The sequence below is a fragment of the Grammomys surdaster genome, unplaced genomic scaffold (genome assembly GCF_004785775.1).
Source record: "Grammomys surdaster isolate TR1022 unplaced genomic scaffold, NIH_TR_1.0 267, whole genome shotgun sequence".
Classification (NCBI taxonomy): Eukaryota; Metazoa; Chordata; class Mammalia; order Rodentia; family Muridae; genus Grammomys; species Grammomys surdaster.
Genome location: NW_021604708.1, coordinates 3,106,427 through 3,134,078, shown reverse-complemented (window position 1 = coordinate 3,134,078; position 27,652 = coordinate 3,106,427). Strand labels below are relative to the sequence as shown.

At 42.3% G+C, this 27,652-nt stretch overlaps 4 protein-coding genes across 4 annotated transcripts in view; 1 reads left to right on the top strand and 3 right to left on the bottom strand.

Annotated features, from left to right (window-relative positions):
* The window catches only part of LOC114628299 (histone H3), a 132,596-nt gene that overhangs the window by 85,498 nt on the left and 19,446 nt on the right, over nucleotides 1-27,652 (bottom strand). The gene's annotated exons all lie outside the window — the stretch shown is intronic.
* Nucleotides 7-3,921, top strand: LOC114628285 (histone H1t). Its single transcript, XM_028776255.1, has one exon. It carries the CDS (start codon nucleotides 2,875-2,877, stop codon nucleotides 3,664-3,666), a length of 792 nt encoding a protein of 263 aa, XP_028632088.1. The 5' UTR covers nucleotides 7-2,874; the 3' UTR covers nucleotides 3,667-3,921.
* Nucleotides 5,204-5,697, bottom strand: LOC114628322 (histone H4). The gene has a single exon (XM_028776289.1). It carries the CDS (start codon nucleotides 5,691-5,693, stop codon nucleotides 5,382-5,384), a length of 312 nt encoding a protein of 103 aa, XP_028632122.1. The 5' UTR covers nucleotides 5,694-5,697; the 3' UTR covers nucleotides 5,204-5,381.
* Nucleotides 10,697-23,906, bottom strand: Hfe (homeostatic iron regulator). Its single transcript, XM_028776240.1, has 7 exons — nucleotides 23,790-23,906; nucleotides 17,848-17,953; nucleotides 15,439-15,702; nucleotides 14,219-14,518; nucleotides 13,056-13,331; nucleotides 12,819-12,929; nucleotides 10,697-11,472 (listed from the first exon to the last, which is right to left on the bottom strand). The coding sequence occupies exons 2-7, from the start codon at nucleotides 17,924-17,926 to the stop codon at nucleotides 11,432-11,434; spliced, it is 1,071 nt and encodes a 356-aa protein (XP_028632073.1). The 5' UTR covers nucleotides 17,927-17,953; nucleotides 23,790-23,906; the 3' UTR covers nucleotides 10,697-11,431.

The following is a 27,652-nucleotide window of genomic DNA, read 5'->3' as shown; positions in this document are numbered from 1 at the left end:
GAGAGAGAGAGAGAGAGAGAGAGAGAGAGAGAGAGAGAGAGAGAGAGAGAGGAGGCAGTGACTTGTAACCCCATGACTGACTGAGGAGGCTGAGGCAAGAAGACTGGGAGTTGAAGGGACAGCCTTGGCTACACTGGGAAACAAAACAAACCTGGACAGCTTTGTGGATGTCATTTTTTTTTTTTAATGCTTATTTTCAGCTGTCTGGGGCAAAAATATGAATTCAGGTTTTTTTTCTGGATTTTTAATTATAGAACCCAAGTCTTCACTAAATTAATTCCATATTACTTTTAAAGCAAAAGAAGAATATATTCTGTGAATCTGTAAAGTTCCACCTGATGCTTATATGCCACTGATAGTTAATGTCCTAGAAATTTTGTGTGTGATCAAGGGTCAGAGAAACCAAATGGGTGTCAAATACTTAGAGTGCTATTTTCTTGGTGGAAGATTACATACAGTACCAGGAGGAAATCAATCTGTGACTCTTCAACTGGTAGGGGTTTTTGTTGGTGTTGTTTTTTGTTTGTTTGGTTGGTTTTTTGTTTTGTTTTTCCAAATGAAACAGAATAGAATAACATATGAATCCAGGTATTTTATTAAGATATCTTGTTTTCTGAAGTGTGTGTGTGTGTGTATGAACATACGCATGTGCCTGTGCATGCCTGAGAGAAACAAAAAGAGGTTGCCATCTTGCAACCAGAAATTTGATTTCTCAGCCTTCCATTTTTATTTCAGAAATACTTCAAATGTAGAGCTCTCCCCACATTGTCTCCTTAGAAACTGCCTTTGAAATTCTGAGGTTCCTGCAAGAGAGCCCCACCTTATACTTTCTGTCCTCACCAGCAGTGTTGTTGATATTTATGCAAAACACATAGATCTTAGATAAATATTACAATAACATAATAGTTAATATTCTTGACCTTCTGATGGTTTTGGGCCAGAGAATAATCAGCACATCTCTTCACGCAAATATTTAAAGAGTGTCACAAACGGTCCTAGTGGGATTTCCTTGGACTAAGGTCCTGAGTTCTGGTGATAAAGGGCAGAAAGACAGGAAATTCAGGAGACACGGGTCTGGAACATTCACCTCAACCTCAACTCCAAAGTCTAGTTTATGTTTTTGACCATTTGAAAGTCAAGTGTCAATTTAAACATCTCAAACAAGAGTAACAAGACAACTCATAAACTGCTTAAGGACAAACATGTGACTTTGAGCACAAATGCCAGCCCTCCCCTCTCATCCCTAAACAGTGTGTCTCATAAACAACCTTGTGAGTTCATTCCCAAAAAGAAATTCTTAAAAAGAAACAAATAACACCTCAAAAATAATTAATTTTTGAACTGCTTTATTAAGCTTTAAACATGGTTGATCAGTGTAAGTTCAAGACATACAAAACACACACACACACACACACACACACACACACACACACACACACCTTGCAGTGCTAGATTTGAATGTAGGCTCTACCCCATGCTAGGCAGGTGCAAGACTCCTCCCCAGTGTTTTCTGTATCATTTTTATTTGGGGACAGTGTCTTACGAGGTTTATTTACTTTACAGCCTAGGCTTGGTTTGAACTTGGATCATCTCTCAAGTAGCTAGGTTTACAGTTCGGCACACCAGGCCTAGACAGACAATTAACTGTTAAGACAGAAGCACAAACCTTTTTCTGAGACACAGGCACCTACCCATTCTCATTTTTTCTTAATAAACAATTTTCCTCATATTGTCTTAAACTTTTCTATAGCATAAATTGAGGTCCCTGCCTCACAAGGGTAGGTATCTCCAGAAAGCACTCAGGCTGTCTGGGTGCTGCCTTGGGCCATACGTTCTACTTCAGTTGATATAATCCCACTACCTGGTCTTAGCATTCCTCACAACGGACTGGCTTTTATGCCTCCCTTCTACCTGAGTATCATGTTCCCTCCTTTTTCTCTTTTTCTGTTGACATGTTTTCATTTTCTAGTCCAAGGTGACCTCAAAAGTCACAGCAATCCTCCCTTCTTCAGGAAGGAATTATCAGTAAGTTGCTACCATGCCCAGCTGTGAGCACTCTTATTTCCAGACATGTTCTTTGGATAAAGCTCCGGAAAGAACATCTCTCTAAGACATCTGCAGGCACATTTACCACCAGCCTAGCCATGTTAGGAGATTGGAAACTGTAATTCCAGCTTTATAATTTTGTAATTAAGGTTTAGGCACTGTGTCTGCTCATCTAGAGGTAGGTAAGACATAGGAAGTGGGCTATTGGTGGTGTTCAGTTGGAAAGGAATAGCAAACTCTTTGATAATAGCCTTGAGGTTGGCTGATTTGACTACATAGGTGCCATTGGTAAGATGATTATAACCGCATCCGAAGCCCTTCTCTTAAGATTCAGGGAGAGTAGCGTGCCTCTTACATGCTCTGTGGAGTGTTTATTAGGCCGTGCTCCCTTCAAGAAGGGCTCACCTTGGAGTTTTGGGATAGTTCTAGGAACACCGTCTAGTTCCACAGTGAGACAGTCAAGACATCTGTGTTACTTCCTTCATGTATATAAATAATTTAAGTGAAAATTTGGGCCTGCATAATTGGTTTTCTTCACTAGTTAGAAGCCACATATGTAAAAGATCCCTCCCAAGATGTTGGATACATTTTCTACTAAAAGTTACTTTTGAATTAGCAAGGAAAAGGGAAAGTTTTCTTCTTCTTCTTGAATTTGATTGAAAATCAAGGACTTTTTCTACTAGTTCTGGCATGCAGGAACATTTGTCAATAAAGGATAAAAAGTCGGATGGAATCCAAGTCCCCGTGAGTCACCTGGTGTCATAACCTGAGCGATTCTGTAGTGAACACATATGCAAGATTCCACTTTTTGGGGGAAAAGAAACACAAATGTCCCTCCTCCAGGGGCGGGGGAGGCGCCTGGGGATGCACCAATCACAGCGCGCCCTGCTCTATATAAGGCCCCCCCCCAGTACCCCCCCTCCTGCTACCCCAGCGTTGTTGGCTCTCTTTTGCTTTTTCTCATTTGATGTGGTTCTTAATCACCTCTTGACTATGTCAGAAACGGCTCCTGCGGCCTCAAGTACTCTTGTTCCAGCTCCTGTGGAGAAACCTTCATCTAAAAGGCGAGGGAAGAAGCCAGACCTGGGCACTGCCCGCAAACCTCGGGGTTTCTCGGTTTCCAAGTTGATTCCTGAGGCCCTTTCCATGTCTCAGGAACGGGCAGGAATGTCCCTTGCTGCCCTGAAGAAAGCCCTGGCTGCGGCTGGCTATGATGTGGAGAAGAACAACAGCCGTATCAAGCTGGCCCTCAAGAGACTTGTGAATAAGGGAGTCCTGGTGCAGACCAAGGGCACCGGCGCCTCAGGCTCCTTCAAGCTCAGCAAGAAGGCGGCTTCGGGGAACGATAAGGGCAAGGGCAAGAAATCCGCTTCTGCCAAGGCTAAAAAGCTGGGCTTGTCCAGGGCCTCGAGATCACCCAAGGGTAGTAAGACCAAGGTGGTCAAGAAGCCAAAGGCTACGCCCACAAAAGCTTCTGGGAGCAGAAGGAAGACCAAAGGGGCCAAGGGCGTGCAGCAGCGCAAAAGCCCAGCCAAAGCGAGGGCAGCCACCTCCAACTCTGGGAAGGCAAAGATGGTCATGCAGAAGACTGATCTGAGGAAGGCAGCAGGGAGGAAGTGAGTTTCAAAGCCAGTTTTCAAAACCCAAAGGCTCTTTTAAGAGCCACTTACATACTTCATAAAATGGGCAAACACTTTGGACCAAAGTGTTTTTAGGTCGACCTGCTGTCTAAACCCTAGAGTGGAAACCTAGGGTCCCTATGTGTAGAGTATTTCCAAATTTGGTTGTGTATTAGTGGCTTTACACCAGAATAAAGGCCACTATTGAAATACACAATGTCTTTCATTCTAGAATAAAAGTCACCATTGAAATACACAATGGATATATTTCATTCTAGAAACACCACTATATCACCATCAAGGAAGGAGTTAGAAACGACCACAGTAGTAGGCTGCCCACTCCGATCAAATACTGAACTTAAATTTACTCTTTAAAACACCAGTAACTGGTGCCCAGGCTTTCAAAGCACCTCTATGAACCTGGATATTCAGTACTCAAGCTAGAGGTTATATGTATTTTTCTTGAGTTAGATTTTTTAGGATTTCCTGAGTGATGTATTAAAAAGTATAGCAAGCAGTTCGCAAGAAACAAAACCTTATTTGATGTTTTTGCAATTGTGCGATGTGTCAACAAAGATCCATTTTTGTTCCACTTTCAGAAAGTAGTTTAATACTATTGATCTAGCAGTTATTGTTTAAATTTTTGTGTATTTTATGAAATAGCATGTAGGCTTCATGAAACTGACAAGAGCCATATTAAAAATTAAGGACCTCTATTCTTTTATAAAATTGTTAGGGCTCGAGTTCAATACCCCAATATAACCAAAACTGTACTGGGGAAGTCTGTGCTGAAGAACGTTAACAAACAAACAAACAAACAAACAAACAAAAACCAAACCAAACCAAACCAAAACAAAAAACCCCACCAACAAAAACCCCTCAGCTTTTAAAGCCGTGATTTTGCAGTTTTATGGAGTGTCACAAATATTAAATTCACATTAATCTATTTTAGGCATTGGTATGAAGAGTGACAAAAGATCATAGCAGGGTGGCTTGAGAGATTGTTCAGTCAAGAATACTTGATGCTATTAATATTAAAGATTTTGTATCAGAACACACAACAGCTGGCTCACAATGGCCTCTAACTCCAGCTTCCTGGAAATAACGGCTCCCTCTTCTGGCAGAAGGCAAACATGGTACAACCACACGAATTTAAATTATCAAGTCATCGCACAACTACGCAGTTTGTAGACAGACACACTAAATACTGGTGTCTCTAATATAGAATATTTGTGTACTTAGGTCCATGGTATGCAGTAACAGCTAAACGTCTTCAGTTTCTGTATTATCAGCCTTTGCCTTGCTTAGATACAAATGGTCCCTACTCCCCTGAAGTTGCAATTTTGATGGCTCAAGAACGGAATAAGCTTTTAAATGACCGATACCATTAAGTGGACTGACTTTCAACGTCACACGATGACAGTAAAAAATTAGCCTCAATAGGTGGGAGTCTAAGGGAGCTCGTTCAGCACTGTTCACAATTTGGTAAGTTACCTAAACTCAGGTTAGAGCTACAGGAATAAAAAGCTGCGTTGACATAGAACACTAGAGTTACAACCTATTGTTTACTTTTTAAATCACGCTAAGTGTAGGATAGGATACACGTTAAGCCACCCCACAGGCTCTTCAGTAACAGTGAACAACTCCTCGAATGAATTTGTGGGTGGCCCTGAAAAGGGCCTTTTGCGACAGTGAAGGAAAGCGTTTGTTAGTAGCTTAACCGCCGAAGCCGTAGAGCGTGCGGCCCTGGCGCTTGAGCGCGTAGACCACGTCCATGGCGGTGACGGTCTTGCGCTTGGCGTGCTCCGTGTAGGTGACGGCGTCTCGGATCACGTTCTCCAGGAACACCTTCAGCACACCGCGGGTCTCCTCGTAGATGAGGCCGGAGATGCGCTTCACTCCTCCGCGCCGTGCCAGGCGGCGGATGGCGGGCTTGGTGATGCCCTGGATGTTATCGCGAAGGACTTTGCGGTGACGCTTAGCGCCGCCTTTGCCCAGGCCTTTACCTCCTTTACCACGTCCAGACATGGCTGTGAGAAAAGATGGAAGACCCTCACAAGCTTCCCTTTAAATAGGCCTTCTGCGGACCTGATTGAAAACTAGAGGCGTTAGGCGGGGTTTTCGAAACAGGCCCTTGAAAGGGGGTGGAGCAAACAGGATGAGTCATTGGAATCTGGATGTTTTCATTGGCTAGCAAGCCTCAGCTATTCTTTGCGTGCTGTGTCTCTTAAAGACCGGATTTAAATCCTGTTGAAAAACTTCATTTTTTGTCCCCCACCCCCCCTTTTCCTCCCACGCGAAAGAAAGGCGTATTGGGACCATTTCACAAAGCAGATATCCCCATTTCTCGTTTGCTTTTATTTCTATCTTGTTATTAAATTAGCTGATGGTTTCTTTCTTTACTCGGGTAAAATGTCCAAAACAGAGTGAGTTAAATATGCCAAAGATATCCCCTGGCAGTAAAGTTTAAGCTCGTTCCTGGCAGTTTTATTTGGAAAGACATAAACATTGAAAAGGCATCAATTGAAATTGAGCACCCTAACTGCAAACTTCACATTCTCTATCTCGAGTCAGAGACCTAATGACTCTACCCCCCCCCTTTTAAAATAATACTGTGAGAAAGTCTACAAAAGGATAAAGTTAGGTTATCGGTTATCCTCTACATGCTGTGATTCCAAGCCCTTATTAACCACAGCATGGCTCGCTCAGCTTAAGAAAAGTTTTGTAGAGCTGACAGTTACAGTACAGGGCTAATACTTGATTAAGGTCATTACAAAGCCTACAAGGTCCTGGTGAAGCTTGTGATAAGATTAGTGATGTCAAAACAAGGCTAATCCCCCCCTTTTAAAAAAAAGGCAGAAGAGCAAGTAGCAGTAGGTCTCAAGGTGAGTTTATTGTTGATTTTGGACTTCCACATATTAGTTTAACATTGATGTAGGAGAGATGGCTTGGAAGTTAAGAGCATTCGATACTCCCCCAGAGGGCGAAAATTTGGTTCCTAGCTCCTACAAGGTAGCTCACAACCATGCATAACTCTAGTTTCAGGAATTTGTTGCTCTTTTCTGATCTCAATGGGTCCCATGAACGCCGGCAAATTACTCACACAGAGAAAGTGACATATAAAATTAATATTATGGTTGTAACACTTTGCAAATAAAGCCTGCTGACAAAAAAATTAAAACATTTAATTTCTGTCTTTTGTTACATACACTCATCACAAACACTTTACACCAAAAGCCCCAGCTAAGTTTCAAAATATTTCTGATAAACTTCTAAGGCTATGGTTAGTTTTGAAAAGGTAAGCATATTTATTCCTTACTGCAGAAGACAAAAGAAGTCTGCTACCAGGTAGCGGTGGTAATTCCTTTTGAGGTTTGGCAAGAAATAGCAATAGTGTTCCACCATAGGTTTTCTTGGCTTGGAGGTAAGTACTGTAGTGTTTATGAGCTGAATTAATATTCCAGCACAGCCATTTTCTACCTACTAACTAGCAATTTCAAACAGCCAGTTAAGTAATCTCTGTTATTTTCATAATTGAAGTAAAAGTTAACAATGATAAAAATGTGTTCCTCATTGGATTCTTTGGAGGAATTAAGGCTGAGAACAGACTAGTATCTAGTAAATATTTAAATAAAATTACCTAAAATGTTATTTTTACAAAGAGATGGAGGAGTGGTAAATAGTTACCTGGCATGTGTTACTTTGGGTTTGATTCTCAACACAGAAAACTCTTCGACTTTAGAAAACACTCATTGCACACACACACACACACACACACACATGTTACTGGGATTGTGAATTCTTATTCAGGCAAATGGGGAGGAGGTAGAGAAGCTTTTCCCCGTAACACTAGTTTTCTTTTTCTCCACTTTGGGAGGTTAATAAGAAACAGCAGATCTGGACCATCAGAATATATGCTGGGAAGAGCATGGCCAGGTGATACCCCTAATATGTAAACAAACGCATTTATGAGGGCACCCCTGCTTTCTAAAAAGAAAAAAATGACACCCCAAGTACTGAAACATTGCATTGGTGTACTGTATGTTAAAGAGTAGAGTTAGTCACTAAAGAACAAACACGTTATGCTCCAAAATGATTTGAAATGTCAGGTGTGAGTCAGTCCACACATGTTTCATGCTTAAAGCTCTTCAGAACGGCTTGACAGCCATTATTAAATCAAAGTGTTTTTTAAAAAAGATGTTAGTTTAAAAGTAACATTATGGGAAAAAATGTCACCGGACCTGCAACATTCTTCTTTGAAATGTGTCGGAGCGGGGGTGGGGGAGTGCATTGGAGTACTGCTGAGAGACAGCAAAGAGCTGCCTCTCTTCTCTTCTTGCACCACTTAAGAGGAAAGGCTTCCAATGAGGACCTCCCAGCAGGCATGAGGAGCCTCACAGAGCTTCATATTCTACCATCTGCTCTTGGGGCACTTCAGAGAACTCAGCCTCGGCTTGGCGTATTAGCCTTTCCAACATCTAGTACAGAATTCTGTCTTCTATACATTTCATGTGCTTTCTCTTTTAAAATATCTTCTACACACAGAAAGACATACACACACACACACACACACACACACACACAGAGACACACATACACACACTTTGTTATTTGTTCTTTTAAGAAAGTTTCATGTAGCCCAGGCTGGCCTCCAGCTCACTGTGGAGCTGAGAATGAACTGAACTCTGATGCAGTTGCCTCCACCTCTCATGTGCTGGCGTTATGGGTGTGCCTAGCACACCTGGTGCTTTTCTGGACAAGAGTGGCCCCTTCTACCAGTTCCTACCAAATACTTTGCCTCTCTGCAGCCAACTGTGATATAATAAAGTGAGCCACCAGGTGTCACCCTTCTACCTACCACATTGTGTTACTGTTTAACCAGAAATGAGGAAAGAAGGGAGATTTGAAATGTAAGTCTTAATTCCTCCAATGGAGTCCCTAAAGTTTTATGAAAAAGTCAGAAGTGATACAAAACACACAAAAATGCAAGTGTATCGTTTGCCCAGTATAATTATTATACTATCACTTAGTTAACTGTAACATGAAGTGGAGGAAAGCCTGTGACATTCTGCTATGTACAGGGGATAGTCAGGCAGAATAAATCACAGTGTGCTTTCAGCGTGGCTTGTAGATTAACACCTGCTTACAGCTCAGATGATGATGCCCTATGGCAAAGGAAAACTGTCAATCTAGCTATCACAGTGCAGTAAAAATATTCTAAAAGACACAGATAATAAAGTACAAGTCTACAATCCCATTGCTAAGGAGGTGTAGGTCAAGGCAGGCCTGAGCTCCATAAGGAGCTTCATGCTCTCCTGGACTCTATGGTGTCCAACTTTAAAAACGTAGAAAACCAAGCAAAAAAAAAGTCAAAATTAGATGTGAAATGAGGCCTAAAATCAGCCATAGTCCTAAAATCAGCAATAGGCCTGACATACATGCATGCTAACACAAAGTCTTGGGTCTCTGTGGATAAACACTGAAACAGATGGCTATAAGCTATTGTAAACAGGCAGCTTTTGTGGAAATTTACCAGTCTGAATAGTCATAGACCTTGTAAATAGGTAGCCTTGGCAGACAATACCAACTTAGATAAGGACAAGTGAATCATAGGCAGAGTCATAGTGACCTGTCTCCTGAAACTTCACCCAGCCAGTACCCTGTTCTGAAAGATATCTGTACTCCCCCTGAACACCCACACTCCAGTGTCATCCCCTTCCCCCCGTCCTGCCTTTTTGTGTTTATAGCCCCTGTGTGAATAAGTAAAAATTACGATTTGATTTTAAAAAAAAGTGAAGCGAGTGTCCATAAAATGAAATGATTTAACTATAGTTATAAGATGGACCATAATATCAATTAACCTGTGTAGAACAAAATACAATGGTGCATGTGTTTATTAGTTGCACACACTTTGAGGGGAGTGTTACTGAGGCAGAATACAAGCTGCTAGTCAAGTTTGTCAATCATTGAGAAAATGATGGTGCTACCTTTATCCATTTTCAACAATGAATTAAAAATTTGATGTTTTTTCTTACCTTTCACAAGCAGTAAATAATACAAAGGTTAAAAAAAAGTTGATGTCTAGTTCAAATTAAGTGTTCATTAAAGAAATTGGAGCTATTGACCTGAGGCACTTGGTTTTCAAGATGGAATTCATGCTACAGTCATGCAGGCGAATGTGTGCTTTGGGGGAAGCGAGCTTGTGCCATCTGGGGGGAGACATGAGCACACACACATGTGCATACACATATATGAACACACATCCTCATGCAGACAGATGTGTATACATACACAAACATGATGCAAACACATGCTTGACTTTTTAACATTAGATGAATGTGTCTTCTGAAATCTAGTAATTTCTAGGTTGTCCAACATTGAATTTTAAAAATGTGTATAATTATCAATGAGTGGCAGAACCCCAGCAACTCCAAGATTTCTTCAATTCATTTGACAGCTTCTATCTTACTTCCTTAAGATTGACAGATTATTGGCTGCCAGGTTTAAGGTTCTTATTACATAGGCATCAGCTTCAAGGGTACCAGACAGATAGGCTAAGCTTTTTAACAGAACTAAATAAAAACAAACCAGATGCCAGAGGAAACAGGAGACTGATTGGGAAAGGAGTCACTACTGAGTCCCTGCTCTCTTCCTCTAACTTTGAAAAGATTTGTGAAAGCTGAGGCCTGGTGAGTGTTTGGCAGCTATTCCCCATCGTGTGGGTCAAACTCACTGAGAAAAAGGGCCAGGAGATAAGAAAAGGGCCATCTTCTCCTTTCCCCACTTATGCAGTTGGGTTGCACAGACAGTACATCTAAAAGCCAGGATGACATTTCTACAGCTATCTTTCTGTATGTCTGGCGAGCTGCAAGAGAGTTTTGACTTTTTGCATCTAAAGGGACATTGGTGCAGATAATAATTTCCACTTCATAGACTCATCAGGACATCTACTCATGCTTTATGTTTAGCAGGTGATCAGAGCAGAGTATATTATTGAGCACTTCCTCAGAACAAGTGCAAGCCACACTTCATTATGATAGTCATTCATGATTTCTATTTTCAGGACAAGGAGAGAAGGTACTTCACAGGCATCATGTCACAAATGTATATGATATTAACCTTTGAAAACATTACACCACCTTTGTGCAGATATGAACACATAGCCATCATTATATACACAAACATCTATATTTTCTCAGAGGGTGACTCCTCAAGTTGCACAGTTTGTAGCCTTTATGGCTTTATTGATGATCCATATAACACTCCAATGACAGAGAAGTCAGGGCTTGGTGACAAAGGAGTCACTAGATAACAGACAGAGAGGCTCAAAATACAGCTGAATGTGTCCTGGATTCTAGGATATGTAAGAAAAGTTCTGGCACAAGTATGTGTGTGCATCCCAGGATGAAGGTTCATAAGTTCTTCAGATGTGGAAATCAATCATGTATCCCCTCAAATTTAGAGGGTTTTTTAAAAATAGACATCCATAGTCTAGCTGGATGCAGGAAATGAAGGATGCCTCCAAGAGGCAGCTTAAGAATCATGAGACCAGTTCTGGAGAGGTTGCTACTGAAACAGTCACTCTTATTCAGGAACTGAACTTAACTGGAGAAAACACCTTAAGAAAGTGAACAGGGAAACCTAAGAGTAGAGTTCCCAGGTAGTTTCTGTATGTTAGGTCCAACTGTGTCCTAGAATGGAGCAAGTGTGACCCCTCCAAGTCTTTGGCTGAGTCTTCTCTCTTCCATGGTTCTGCAGGCTGCAGGTCACTCACACTCTGTTAAGACATAGTCACCCATGGTTCCTCCTGGGAAGACAAGAGACCCAGGGAGAGGCATTGCTGACCAGGCATCATCTTGTCCTATCCTTTCCCACCTCCTTCATCCCTGACCATGCAATTCAAGGACTCCACTGGATTTCAAAAATGATTACTCTGCTGAGGTTAATCGCTTGTATACTGTGTAAACACTGTCTTTGTATTACTCTAATGCTAATTTCTATACCAAGACTTGAGTACAGGCAGGACTTTGGTATTGTTACTTTTATGAAGCATCACCTGTCTCAGTGTTTTGTAACTGGATACCTTCTCATCGGTGTAATAAATGCTGAATAGCCTATAGCAAAGCAAGAGCTTCCAGGGAGAGATAGGAATTCTGGGAAAGAGTCAGAGGTGGGAGATTTGCCAGCCATACACAGAGGAAGAAACAGGGCCCAGTACTGGGGTAAGGTAAGGAGCCAGGTGGCAGGGGCAGGACAGAGCTGGGTGGTCAGATTGACTTAAATGAGTTAGTTGAGAGTTTGCCAAGCTAAGGCCAAGGTTTCATAATTACTAGAAAGTCTCTGTTATTACCTGGGCTGCTGGTGGGCCGAGACAGTCGGGCGGTAACCATCCGTATTAGTTATTTAAGGGCTTTCCTTGTCACCTAATTCACTTCCCCACAACCCATTCACTAAACACAGACATTGTTCCCTTTTGCTTTCGTGACTTCACCAGCTCCCCAGTAATCAGAACATAATGTTCCACAGGCCTACATCGGTTTGCTCTGTCTCCCTCTTGTTTTTGTTTTTCATGCTACAGATACCCAGAGAGGGGACAAAAGAATACATTGTGAGCGAGGGATATACAAAGTCAGGGACAAGGTCCACTAATACACTCTCCATTCAACATTGGTGTGCATGTGTGTGTGTGTGTGTGTGTGTGTGTGTCTGTATTCTAAGAGAGGGTCTCACAATGTAACCAACCCAGGTTGCCACTAACTCATGGCAATCCTTTTGCTGACATTAGGGTCACAGACCACCACACCAGTTTTCCATATCCTTTCTGGATATCAATGGAGCATTTCATCCAGTGACGTCCACATTCTCAGGGGTCTCCTTCTTTAGCTGCACTTACTTGTCATGAATTCTATTCCACACTAGATTTAGGTTCTGAGTCTCACCAAGTGGGGTTCTCAACCTGAAATCCCCATGCTCTACCTGAATTAGGAACTTCCTGTCTGGGAAAACCAAAACTAAACAAAACATCCCCAGAGATGGGCTGGCACTTTCAAAACAAGAAGCACAGTGAGGGCTTCCTATAGAAGTAACATTTTCTGCAGGAGTAGTGTGTCCCAGAGGAAGATGCCACGATACTTCATCCATGCTCCCACTCACCTGAAGCCTTCCTTCTCCTTAAGATTAGGAACAGAATTCCAACAAAGAAGATGGCACAAACCGTGATCCCACTGATGGTGCCAATAATCATGGCCCGAGACGGCGAGGGCTCTAAAAACAACACATGAAAATTCAAGTCCACGAGTGCCGTATCCCAGCCCAGAGCAGACCACTCCCTCACTGCGAAGGAGACCACTTCTACAAGAGATGATCTCTGCCCTGCATGCCCATCCTCACCCCAAGCAGCAGTGAGAGGCTGATCCAGGCCTGGGTGCTCCACTTGACAGGTGAACCTTGTCTCGTCTCCCGGGGCCACAGCCAAGGTCAGCCAGCCCTGATAGGTATCATCCCCATTAGGCAGGACATTCGCAGGGTTGACGTCCTTGGCATCCAGTGGCTGATTGTCCTTCAACCACCTCATAGTGATGTTCTGGGGGAAGAAGTTCAGAGCCTGACACCTTAGAGAGGTCCCGGAAGAGGCCCAGTGTCGAGTCACTTTCACCAAAGTTGGCACTTGAAGGGAGAGAGAAAGTACATGAGGAGGGCTGCTTTATCCTGAGCAGAAGGACAGGAATTTTCATTTTGCTTTTTGGGGAGAAAAAAAAAAGAGCACACCCTTCCCAAAAAAATTGGCTGCCAGAGATGCCATTTGGTATCCTGAAAATGGCTTTAAGATGACGTTACATGCTAATGAAATGCCACATTGGAGAACAGCCACTTTGGTCTGTTCTCCTCGTCAGCACTGTCTGCCCAGGTCCTCTGGCCAGGTCCTTGACATTTCCCTTCTAATTTTGTAGTTCATAGTTGTGTTATGCACCTCAATGTGAAGTGGAAAGTCCATCCCCAATAGTGGGTTCACACTTTGAAATCCAAGATTTGGGAAGCTGGGGCTGTGTTTTGTGGCTAGTTGGGCTTACATATGAGATCTAGACCAGCCTCAGCTACAGAGTGAGAGACTATCTAAAGAAGAAAACAGCAAACAGATAAACAACAAAACAAATGACATTGGCTAGATGTGGTGGTTTATGACTATAATCCTAGAAAACAAGGAAAGCTGAAGCAGGGGGATTTTGGGGAGTTTGAGTCCAGGCTGGGTTACATACTAAGTTAGACAGTCTGGGCTACAGAGTGAGACCTTGTCTAAAGAAAAAGAAAGAAAGAAAGAAAGAAAGAAAGAAAGAAAGAAAGAAAGAAAGAAAGAAAGATAGAAAGATAAAGGAAGGAAGAAAGAAAGAAAATGAAAGAAAGGAAAACAGAAAATTGAAATGATTAAAATGGAAATCTTAGTATTGAGAAAGTACTGTCCCCAAACTTTGGGGTGGCTGAATTCTTGACCTGGTACTCGAGAGTCCCCTCCACTTCCACTCTGGAGTTTGGGGCCTGGGCCTGGTTCCTCATACCTTGGTGTCCCACAATCCCTTTCCTCAGCTCCAGGAACTGTTTCAGCTGCTTAGGGCAGTCCTTCTCCAGGTAGTCTTTGTTCTGCTTGGCACGGATCTTGTGCTCTTCCCATTCCACCTTGGTGGCCCAGGCCCCTGGCTCAGCTGCACTCCAGTTCAGTGTCTTGGGACAGAATTCAAGGTGATCTTGCCCGTCATAGCCATATCTCCAGAAGCCACTGGTACTGTTGTCTTCATGCACCTCACAGCCTAGGATCACCTGCAGGATGTGGGACTCGGACACCACTCCCAACTTTGTGACTGGAAATGAAAAAGTTGGTTTCATCTTCATCATCCCCAAATATCAAATGATCTGGCGCATGCAACTATCTCCCTCTTGGTTTTTCCCCACCCCAACCCTAGGATTTCACTTCAAGTATGTGACAGGATATTTGAACCTGTTTCTGGTTTGTGTGGCTGAGCACACACCTTTAATCCCTCTGTCTGGAATACAGACATGCCAGAACAAGAAAGGTAAAGTTAGTTTATATAAGGAAGCATCCATGTTGTTTGAAAGTGATGTCTAATTGACAGGCAGACAAAATGACGAATCAGAGAGGTGAGGAGGATAAGATATGCCCAACTGTTGGAAGAAGAGAGAAGAGAGGGGAGAGACAGACAGTACAGGAAGGGGAGAGTACAGTGTAGGAATACAGTAGATATGAGAGTGAGAGTAGAGCAGCCTAGAGATGGAGAAGGAGGTAGTTTTACCAGAAGAGTTTTACAGGAGCAGATTGAAGAGAGAACAAGCTAGACATAAGTAAAGACAGAACAAATAAGGGAATGAGAAGAAGCCAGAAGAAAACATTGCCAGAGTTAGTGTGAGGTCAAACAGAGCCTCTGAAGAGCCTGAGAGAAAAGCCAGATTGAATAACCAGCTGGGAGAGGAATTTGAGCCAGAACATCTGAGTTGAACCAGCCAGAGTTCAGAAAGAGCTAGAAAAGTTGAGCTTATTAAGCAGTAAGTCTCAGAGGCTGAGAACATTCTAGGTCTAGATTAGATTGTGAGGAGGCTAGAAGCTTCTCTGACTAGACTTAGGTTAGCAGACAGAGGCAGAAAGCCTCCTAGACATCAGTTACATCAAGAGAATAAAAGTTACCTTTACAAAGCTATATCCCCAAGGTAGGGGAATAGTGCTATGCTTGAGTACCTCAGGAAAGTGACTCTCCTCTTCACATACCCTTACTGTGGTTATAGTTGCCCATGATGGTCCAGAAGTCCACTATGAACATGTAATCCCACCCTTTCAGGCTCTGACTCAGCTTCAGCCACAGCGGGCTTGAGGTCTGCTCCAAGATCCATGGGGCCCTGGGCTCAGCACGGCGACTCTCATGATTATAGGACACAAAGAGTTGGTCATCCACATAGCCCATAGCCTCAAACAAAGGCAGCCCGAGGTCTGGTTCTGAGGCACCCATGAAGAGATATCGTAGAGAATGGGAACCTGGGGAAGTCAGCAAGCATTCAGAATGGGCAGCCAGCAGGATCAGGATGCAGAAGTTCCACAGCCCCAGGTTATCTCCTCCTGTTACCAGAGAGTGAGACCTCACTGTGGAATGACACAGTTCTCCTCTTCCCTGCACAGCCCTGGCTGTTCTGGCCTTTTGCTCTTATTCTACTCACCTTCTTGATGCTCTCTACTTGAGTGGATAGGTTACCCCACATCCCTGACCCCAGACCCAGACTCTGGAAACTCTTTGGGTTTCTCAAGCTATGAAGGCTGAGCTAGGAGTTGGTGTTGAATCCATTAAGATGAAAGTCCTAAGGAGTTGGAGGTACTGGGTTTTCTCCACTTCTGTCTGTGAACATTTTCACGTGCAGATGTTGGCTAAAAAAATGCTGATGAGTGTCCTGATTCCTAACTCAGGACAACCTGTCAGAAAACAGAGGGCTTCCAGGAAAAGGAACTGACAGCAGCTCTCAGCACAGGTGAGTTGCAGGCCAGCCTGAACTACATAGGGAGACACCCCACCCCAGAGTTTCTGGAAAAAAAAAAAAAAGATCAGATTTAAGTTTATGTTCTTTGCAACTTGAGGAAAGATCTAAGCTAGTTAACTGGCAATAACTACTGCTTCCCAGTGCATAGTTAGTCAAAAAGAATCACAAATCCTAGAGTTACTAAAGTGTGTAAAGCAGCACTTTGGCATCCTTTAAAAAAGGCCTGTTAATCCTTTTTAATTTGCAAATCAGCAAAGCCCTGCTGAACAAGGTCCTGTAGAGCAGTGATCTACCCTTGGGGTCACATATATCAGATACCCTGCAGATCAAATATTTATATTATTATTGATAAAAGCAAAATTACAATAGCAACAAAAATAAGTTTATGGTTGGGGTCACTACTCCATGAGAAACTGTATTAAAGGGTGGCAACATTAGGAAGGTTGAGAACCACTGGGTGAGAACCAGGTGCTCAGAAGGTGATTCTGTCAGAGGGCACTATCCTCTCACCCACAGTGAGTGAAAGGGTTGGAAGTCTGGTGCTCAGCCTGCCTTCCGGATCTCATCAGACTCCTGCCTGCTGGACTCTCCTTTCTTAACCTATCTTATCCTTTTCCAAGGCTGAAGACACAAAGATATTGTCCCAAACCTGAAGTTCCCTTGGATTACAGGAATATCATCAAAGCCTCAGGACAGGAATCACCCTGTTTTTCCTCAATACCCCCATCAGAACAAAGCAATTATCTATGAGGTCTAGGCAGCACACCAGGGCAGAAGAAATTGTTACATTGTGCCCTAACAACAAACAGATGAACAATTTATGGACTACTACAGGATCCAGGGCTGTCTATCCAGAGGAATCCTTTCTTTTCTCTTTAAATCTAAATGTCATGGCAGGAACCTGGAGATGGACTCTTTTGCTGGGTCACTTCATCTTCCCAGTATGGCTACACTGAATAGAACTGTTTCGTTATTTTTGGACTTCTTAATTAGAACACTGTTACCAACCACAAGGGTTGCGGGAGTCCTGGCCTTTTGCCCCAAAATCTTTGGTTACAATATTGCATCCATTTGAAATAAAAATGACATTTCTAGATGAAAGAACAACTGTCAAGAGTGAGGAAAGGTCTAACCCCCCCGACCCGACCGCCACTCCTGAGGCTCCTAGTGACCTCTACTTTATCTAAAAAAAAAAAAAAAAAAATCACAGTAGGGTGCGACCCAGCATCCCTAGAGCTAACAAGGAAAACATTCAAAACCCTTTCCCAGTACCCTGAAGAGAAAATGCCAAAGGGCGACGTTGGTCACTCTTGGGGAGAAATTTCAGATCCCAGATCAGTTAGGAAGGTAGGACACAGTCCACAATAAAAACACTAAAACAGAAATTGGAGACCTAGACCTCAGGCTCAGCTAAGCCAACGTGGCTCCTCACACGGCTGCCTAGACTGGTGACACCCTGACAGAACAGGCGCAGACATGCCCCTACGCTGCTAGCTGTGTGACAGGTGTTCCCTCTGGGGGTCTGTATGCAGAGAGCTGGAAGGGGGGATCATAAAGGGAGGCGTTTGCATTCCCAAGGGAGAAACTCCAGGCGCCAAGGAAGTCACTTTCGGTTTTGCGTCCTACACCCCCCTTTTTCTCCCACACTCACGCGGTGGTCGTGCCTGCGGGGCCATGGACCACAGCAGCAACAACAGCAGCCGCACAGGGAGCCCAGCTGATAGGCTCATGTCCCAGCTGAGTCCACCGGTCTTCACCTGGAAACGTGGAAGATCCAAGAAGTTACCCTGTAGCCATTGCTTAGGTTTCAAATCTCTCAGACAAAACTTCCTGGCACGCTAGATCCCTTTCCGGGCCATTGGTGGAAAGAAACAAGTAGCAGTGGCTCAAGTCTGTGTCCCCAGCACTGGGGAGGCTGAGGCTGAGAGATTGCTGTGAATTCAAGTCCATTTTAGGCTACATAGTGAATCACAGGACAGCTTGGGCTACAGATCGAGACTGAAAATAAACAAACAAACAGACAGACAAACAAACAAACCCTAAAATTAAAAAGAACAAGAGAATATCCAGAACTTGAAATCTGTATACTGAAGCCAAAAGTGCTTGCTTGTGCAACAGTCAGTGACCCAGCACCCCAAATGCCCCAGTCCCCATCCCTTAAATCACTATGGATGTTGTTAATTGCGAAAACTTGTCACAAATTTGAACTCTAAATTTCAACATTTCCACACTTATGCAAATTCTAACTTAGGCGTTTCAATCGTGTTAACACATTTGATTCATATTTATTTAAAGTCTTTTAAATATCTAACAAATTTAGTAAGTGGTGCTTTTCTAGGAATGCCACTTGGCAATTCGATAAGAAAAGCAAATTGGGAAAAGAAGGCCTCTTAGCTGCATAAGGATAGTTCAAATAAGATGGAAAAAAATGGGTACTTTGGATTTGGTTATGTTTTCTTCTTTTTCTTTCTTTCTTTCTTTTTTTTTTGGCAATGTGATTCATGAATCTAATATGTAAAATTCAGCGGGTATATATTCATTGAAGTTAGTAGCCATTACCAATCAATTTGAGAAGAGTTATCTTTTTATTACATCACTGGATTTTAGCCATCACCTCTCAAAGTACTACATCATCTCTGCCCCAATCCCCAAGCTGAACAATCATCAATCCATTTTTCTTTGATTCTGACATGCTCTAGAAATAGAATGCATACTGCCTGTAGCTGTTGTTTGTGTGTCTGTGTGCACGTGTGTCTGTGTGTGCACGTGAGAGAGATTTCTGTGGTTTAGCATAATGTTATTATATATCTTTGTCCTGATTGATCATAATATCAACTCTACATTTTCTCCACTCCAGTGTGTTCACTTGTGAGCTGGTCCCATTTTCTACTTTGGCAAGTAACATTTTCATGAACACTGGAATATATTTTGACACTGTCTTATGATCTTATTGTTCCTACGTGTACATCCATGAGTAGAGATGGTGAAGTAACCATTAAACCTTTTAATGAGTTGGTAGACTGTTTCTAGCTTACCTGTAGACATCATTTCACCTTACCATCAGCAGAGTACGAGAGCTCTGATTTCTCTACATCCTTCACTGTCCATCTTTATAACTTTAGCTAACTCACTGCGTAGGAAATGACACCACAGAACTTGATTTCATTTCCTTGAGAACCAGTGATGTAGAATACCATTTTAATTATTGGCACTTTGGAAATCTTTGGAGAAATGTCCTTTCAGATTTTTGTCCATTTGGGAGGGGTGGGGATTGGGTTATTTGTCACTTGTGTCATCAAAAGGTGTTTCTCAATATTATTTGTAACAATGAGTTCGGAGAGACTACTAGTCATCAATGCATGTCACTGTGTCCTGTAAAGTCACTTTCTAGCTTGTCTGAATTTTGATTCAGGTGAGGATTTACATCCTTTGTGATGCTGCAATGGTAATCTGTCTAGCTGCTGTAAATGTTTGTACATTTTGCTTGTTAAATTCCTACAGTGCCTTCTTCTTGTTATCATCTGCCACTCAAGCTTAGCACCTCAAGAACATGAACAAGTACTGGGAACATTATGTCAGCAATAGACATATATCCCATGGGAAAAATATTTGTTTCCAGGTATCTCTTAAAATCCTAAATGACCACCAGAGGTCCTGTTAATATGTCCACCTATGATGGCATGAAGTACAAAGATAAATAATAGGTATTCACACATATTTGACTTCTCCTCAGTATATGAATATGTCCCTAACCTCTCTCACATATAGATGTATTTATACATCCTTCCTCCACAGCTCCTCAGCTACCTAACCTCCCTCTCTGTATTTGTATGTATATACTAGCTGCTCCCACTACTCACCCAGAAAACATGCGACTGTACCTCACACCCACTGGAAGGAAATAGGGGAGTGAAGCAAAGTTACAAAATCCAACCTGTTGCATAATTTGAAATGCCAAAAACACAGAAATGTACGTATTTTATACATATAGAATGTATGTATTTTACATAATGTAAAATAGAGATGGAGAAAAGATTTTTAAAATCACACACACACATTTTTTTCATTGTGTGAGAGTTATATATGCGGGCACACTTATAAAAATCAAAGGATAACTTGTAGAAGTTGGTTCTTTTCTTCCAGTATGTGGGTCCCAGAGATCGAACTCAGGTTGATAGTCTTGCCAGTATCTTTACTTGCTGAGTGATCTCACCAGTCAGGAATGAAGTTTTTAACATCAAAATTAGTATTTCCATTCAATGAAAGATACCATGGATAGAGTTTTATAGCTAACAAAGTATCGGAGACACAATAAATTGAAACATACAAAATGACTAGTAACTAGATTATAAAAAGTATTTCCTCAGATGAAGAAACTTCAGGCAGAAAGTCAACAGCAGAACTTGATGAAAGACATGAACATAAAATGGATATACTAGAGAACCCAAGACACATGGTAATCAACGAAATGTAAAGTCATATTTCATTTTTGCATTGGCAAGTTGGAAAGTTGGGTAATGCCCAGCATTGGTGAAGATAAAGACCTAGGGATCCTTATGCACTAATGAGGGTAGTGCAGGTGGTAGAATCCACCCCATTTCTCATATGTAACCATAAAGCTCAGCAAGAGGTGTGAGCAGATTGCCTTATGTCACTGAATTCTGTGTTATATGGAATTAGAAACAATGCAAGTCAGTTAATGCATTTAAGAAACCTCAGTGAGGATGACAAAGTGTGCTGATGCTGCATTAAGGAATAAAAACACAGATTTTTTTTCCCTATTGAATTACTTTGGCCAAGAATGGGCCCAAATGTGAATTTTCTTCTTGTCTCCCTATCTCTTACAGCTGTCTGTAGTCAATGGTTATTAGCCTATCTGTTGTTAGTTGTGTCTGTCTGATCTGTCCCTGGCACCTTTCTGGTGTGTGTGCGCGTGCGTGTGTGTGTGTGTGTGTGTGTGTGTGCGTGTGTGTGTGTGTGTGTGTGAGAGAGAGAGAGAGAGAGAGAGGTCTGTGCCTGTGCCTAGCAAGAAACTTACCTCTGTATTTATTGGAGTTCAGAAAATGGTACCTGAGATAAGCTAAGGATTATTTTCAGAGATCTTTAGAAGAAATCTCCAAAAGTTACTTTCCTGACAATGACTCAGACTAGTACTGAAAACCACAGAGATGTTATAAACCTGTATTCATATATTGCTTTCAACACTTATGAAATATTTGGTTTAAGGTTTCTGTCAAACTGTAAATGATAACACACACACACAATCACACAATTCTGGAAAGGAGTATATAATCTAAGATTAAATCAATGTATTTAGCTTAGGTTGCAAAAGTTAATTACATGGGAAATGAAGGTATATTAAGGCTAGTCCCATTGTTCTCTTAAAGGAAGTTTAAATAAAATAAATACCGTAGGGCAGGAGGTTAAGTACATAGGTTCATCCTCTTTGAAGATAAAAGGAACTTTCATAAAAATGTGTCACTTCAACAATGTATTAAATGGCCATATTCACCTGGAAAGCCAGTAAGACATGACTTCAGTAAATTGAAGATCTATTCATTCAAGCCAAACATTATGTGCTTTTATGTACCCTATCACTCAGAAAAACAATCTATGGAATTCATTGAACCTTTTCCTGGAAGGGTGGATGAAGGCTGACAGAGGGAGACAAAGGGAATGTGCTGACAGGTGGAACATACACACAGCCCGTTCACTGATGGTGTTCCTGGCAGGAATTGGTGGGTGGGTCTGGAAGATCAAAAACATTCTGCAATCCACTTGCTGAACATAGTAAATGGCTGCAGTGAGCTTTTCCTCCTTAAAGGGGATTGGAGCTATGAGCCTGGGAACTGTGTACTGGCTTGGGAAACCAGAAACAGTCCGCAGAGAGAAAGCTGAGCTGCCTCTTTTCTATCATGGTGATGCAATGTTAATGAAAGGTCCTCTTACATCCCAAGAGACTGGAACTGTTTCTGGACCTCACAGCCAGACTTAATAACACATCTTGAGGTTGCTAGCCTACAATGTTTGTTTAACTTGCCTTTAAGAGAACAATGTAACAAACAGCCTTACTTGCCTTGGATTTCCCATGTAATCAACTTTTACAACCTAAGCTAATGCATAGCTGCAATCTTAAATTATGTACTCTTCCATAGACCTGACCCAAGAATAATGTGTTGAGGGGTAGTCACCAGAGAAGACTGCTTGGACATGCTTTTAAGCCAATAGAAAGTCTTTTTCAGCCTGCTGACGACTATACTGGGATCCCAGTTTAGCATTGAGTTACTTTTACAGTGAGCTTTTAAACACACAGAGAAGAAAACATGTTCTGGGTTGATCTACTGTAGTTAACAAGAACAGTTCACCAGAAGCAGAACTCCAGAAGCCAAAAAGCAAGGTTATAGAACATTTAGGAACGTTCCCAGGACTATGGGCTTTGATGGATTAGGTCTTTGTTTTCATTTTGGCTGTGGGTGCTGCCAAGTGCGTGCTGAGTTTTACAGCCTGGATGGTCCTTCTATCATGGAGTCAGTTATGCTAAGGTCTGGGCTCCTGTTATATAATATGTGTGTATTATAATAATCATTTGTGGGAAATAGCAAATAGGCTGGCTCAAAGTGGTCTTAAAAAATGAATGTTCACCATGAATGTTGAATGAAGCACACAGATATTGCTTAATAATCAGTGACTTTTGTCATGCTGTTTGCAACTGGTTCAGTTGGGAACCATTTGGAGCTAGTATATCTGTTAAAGATTCTTATAAGTTATCTCATTCCCTTCCCTTGTAATACTTTTGGAGCTGTTCAATAAAAGCAAGAACTAAGCCCCTAATTAGAGAAAAAGTCACAGACGCAGAGACACATATAGAGACAGATTCACAAGACAACCTTCAGGAAGGCACAGAATCAGACTCCTACAAGAGACAGGTAGGACAAAAGCCACAGGGAGCGTGACATAGAGAATTCCAATCTGGGCTTGCTCTTGGTTAAATGACACCAAGTGACAATGCTTTGATTTCTTTACTTAATGTGACACTGATACATTACTGTGACACTGAGTTTGTCATCCATGCATTAAAATACAGCCTCTCCTAATTGATTACACTGATGCTCTCAAAAAACAAAACCTGCCTGCTATAGTAAGTCTGCTTACAGCTCTGAAGGGTTCCATAAAGACTGAACTGCTCATCAGGAGCACACTTGTGATATATTTCCACACTCACCAGCATTGTTGCTTTCTGGGACCTTCCTCCTATTTCTTTGCATAGTTGAATATCCTAGAGACACCTGGTCAGTCAACTGTAGCACACTCAACTCCAACACCGAATAGAAGGTAAGGAAACTAGCCTTCACTAGGATTCCAGCTATATTTACCTGGTTTTCCCTTGAGGATGACCACATTCACCCAACACTTATATGTTTCATCTCCAGTGAGCTACTCTTTCTGTGGATCTAGTCAAGGCCTTCCTCCCTTGCCTGTCATCATAGAAACAAGGGAAGAATCACAGGTTTCTATGCCACAGGGTACCATACTCCAAGAAGTCTGATTGTGAGACACTGAGAGAGGCCGGTTCTTTCGGGGACAGATTCTTACCGGAATGTACTCCTACAGTGTCCTTTCCTTTGTTTTCTGCTGAAACTTCCTTCTGCGAGCTGATCATGCTGTGGAGTTTGAATGAGAATAGTCCTTCATAGGCTCTGGCATTTGGACACTTAGTTCCCTGTTGATGGCACTACGTGGGGAGCTGACACAGTCATGCTGGAGGAAGTACATGGCCGAGGGTGGGTGTTGAGAATTTATAACCTCAAGCAACTTCCAGTTATCTCGCCTCAAAATTAAACTTGAGGTCATCACGTAGGCACACAGGGAGAAGGAAGCTGCCTCAAACCAGGAGCTTATCTGTTACTGGAACCAGACTAACCGACCAGAGAGTAGTCGGGAATACTCTTAAAGGAGATAAGAGAAGCATTAAACAACTACAAATAAGAATAGATACCCTGGTCTGTAAAAGAAACACTAGCCAAGTTCCATGAAGAGGGAGAGGGACAGCTTATCTCAGGCAAGGTGATGCATAACTGAAATCATAACATGTGTCTGGCTCTGACTCTCGACCTCGTGAATGGGAAACACCAAAATGACTTACTGTCTTTTGTTTTGTTTTTTTGTTTTTTTTCCGTGGCAGGGTTTCTCTGTATAGCCCTGGCTGTCCTGGAACTCACTCTGTAGACCAGGCTGTCCTCGAACTCAGAAATCTACCTACCTCTGCCTCCCAAGTGCTGGGATTAAAGGTGTGTGCCACCACCGCCCGGCTATGACTTACTTTCTCACGTTGACATTTTGGTCAGGAAGTAGGTGTCCTTTCTGAGTTGAAATATGAATCCAATCCACTGGTGAGTATTAAATTAAATTAAATTAAATTAAATTAAATTAAATTAAATTAAATTAAATGTCATTGAAGTTCCTATCCAATGTTCTTGTGATTTTGGTCAGGAGGTCATCAGAGTTATCAGGGTCAGGGCCTAGACACTGGAAACCCTAATATGCTAGAGCATTCCCAGCTGAGCAATTAAAAAACAAAACAAGAAATAGAAAGAAGCAGAAGGGAATTTATTCATCAGGACCCTATTAAAAAGACTCCATTTAGTCTGTTTTTGTGGTACTGACATGAAATTTAGGAATAAGCAGAAGACAAGGCATACACATAACTAGGCATTCCTGTCCAGGGTGTGGTCCTGCTCTCTTTGGCTACAGTCTCCTGGCAAGGTGGCCTAACAACTTGGCATCTTGTATGAAATCTCTTCCTGGGAGATAAGTTCCTCCTGTGGCTGGCACAAGGCTTCTGCCTTTTCCTTTCTCAGGATAAGACTCTGGGAGAGTCCAATTCCTTGAGCCAACAGGGGACCTCAGTGTCTCTTGAGTCTTCATTCCTCCATTAAGATCACAAGGGGTTAGTGGGCCTTTCTTTGCCCCATGCTTCTAGGATGATCCCTGCTCTGACAGAATCAGGTCCCAGCCACCAACGGACTGTGTGTCTATGAGCCCTAGTGAGGTTCTAATGGAGGTGAGACTGGGGTAGAGGTGAGGAGGAGGCTGGAATTGGTCCTGGTGAGTCAGGAGATGGCTACTTTGTTACAGGAAAGGCTTCTTCCCAGTTGGCTTGTGCTTTTGAAGATAGCACTTAGACACCATTGACAAAGGCATGGTGCTGTGCCTAACCTTTTTAAACTCTGCAATTCCATTTTGACTTTAGGAATTGGTTAGCAGTGGAATGACCCAGGTTCTAACAGGACTTAGTCCCACACTACATAACCTGATTTCCAGACTCTTGTCATTGTCATCCCCTTTGAAGTTGAAACCAGGTCTTGGGTTCAGACTCCATCTTAGAGAACCTGACCTAAGGTTGAACTTGAATTAACTAACAAGCCAGCACAGTTTCCAGGTTACTTGCCAACAGGTTGATGCCTGGCACTAGTTTCTAGGTTACAAGCCTGCCCCTGGCATTCCACTTCCTAACAACTACCAATCATGAGGAATGCAGAAGTTATGTTTGTGGTTTGGCTCCCAGCACCAGCTAATTATGTTAAAGGGCAACACAATCCCATAATGCACCCAATCAAATGTGTGCCAGGCTAACCCCCCACCCCCCGCTTACTTTCTATAAAACCTTGTCTAGCTGAGAGCTCCGGGCTTCACTCCCCCATTTTGCTGTGTCAGAGATAGAGTTTGGTGTGGCCCAAGTTTGAGCTTATAAAGACCTTAATGTGATTGCAGTAGAATCAGCTCCATGGTGGTCTTTTGGGGTTCATGAAACAGGCGCAACAAAGTCACAACTCAGAACCTATGTAAGCTATAAAACACTGATGTTCCAAAATGTTTTTTTTTTTTCTGCTCATTGACAATAGAAAATGAATTTGAAATCACTGTCAGGAAGTCTCTCTCATACACACTTCCTGGTTTCTTTCAGAGCTCAGAAACAACTCTCCCTCCTCCCCAAAGCAGACATTACTTGAGATCTGTAAAATTCCTGCACTCCAACCCCTTCCCTCTGACCCACTTACTCAAGACAAGGCCAATTCCCTCTAATTTCACCTCCCTCCTCGTTTTCCCTATTTCCTTTAGAGACTCTGGCCCTATTCTGGTTACAGGCTTCTTCTGTAGTGTATTCTTCAGTCTGTGCACACAGACATAAAAAAAAAAAAGAGGGAAAAGAGTTCAGGACTTTTGTTAATGAGTACTGTGCTATTTATTATACAGTTTACAAGGGAGAGAAGGCACTTTGCAGAAGGGCAAACAATAGCTACTGTGAAAACAAAGCTGCAGAAGAGATTTATCAGCCTCAAGCCTGGAGGGTCTTTGAAGTGCTGTAGCAATTCTGGGGTTCTGAATACTCATCATGTGCACACTCATCTGTGTCAGATCCAATGTAAGCATGTTGCTGAGATCCAAGTCAAGGCAGCAGCTCCATCTTGGAGAGATCTGGCAAACCAGGCATAATACTTTCCCCACATAAAATATGAAAAAAATTTGTAATGTAGGAGAATAGGAAATTCATTATCTGGTACAGCCATTGAGGCAGAACTCTCAGCCCTGTCCTGAGGGTTACTGACAAGAGCTTTAACTTTAAATAGTGGGGGAATTGGGCAGGAGATAATTCTTTGTCACACTGTGGTCTAGCAGATCACTACTTGAAGTCTGGTTTTACAGGGCCTCAGAAGTTATTGTGCCCACTATAAAGTGACTACTTGTGTTTAGGAGATCAACTTTAGTTTTTAGCATCGGTGTCTTAGTCACTATTCTATCGCTGTGCAGAGCCCCAGTGGCCTGTTTTCCTTACTCGTTGGGCACCTACAGGCCGAAGGAAAAGTCAGAGTTTTTCAGTATAGCTACTAAGTTCTTGTTACATGCACATATCTGGAGACCCCTTCTTCCTCCACGACCCAACTTTCTGGGATCTCTGAAGTAAAATTAGTTCGCAAGCAGTCAGTTGTATTATAAACCAATCGAAATCTATGAAGCTCACTAAGGCTCATTTGTTAAGCAAAAATAAACAACAGTCATTTCATAGGATATTTAAAAGTAGACTTCAATACTTCATTAATATGAGTAAAATGTAATAATATTTAAATATTCATAGGTATTTAAAACTAGAAAAGCTGGTCTAAAATGATACAGTGTCAGGGTCTTGATTGGGTCCATTTTCTCTTCCAGTTACATTTAGAATTAAAAAGCAAGCAAAAGTGTTGAGTGTAAGAGCAGAGACTTCTCAAACACTGCAGACAGCAGCAGAGTCAGCCATTCACTGAGGGTGAGGAAAGAAATACATTTGGAACTGACACAGAGCCAAAGACCCTCTACAAAGCAGAAGGGTACTCATGAGCCAAACAGTCCAGTCTCTCTCTCTCTCTCTCTCTCTCTCTCTCTCTCTCTCTCCCTACCTACCTCCCTCCCTCCATCCC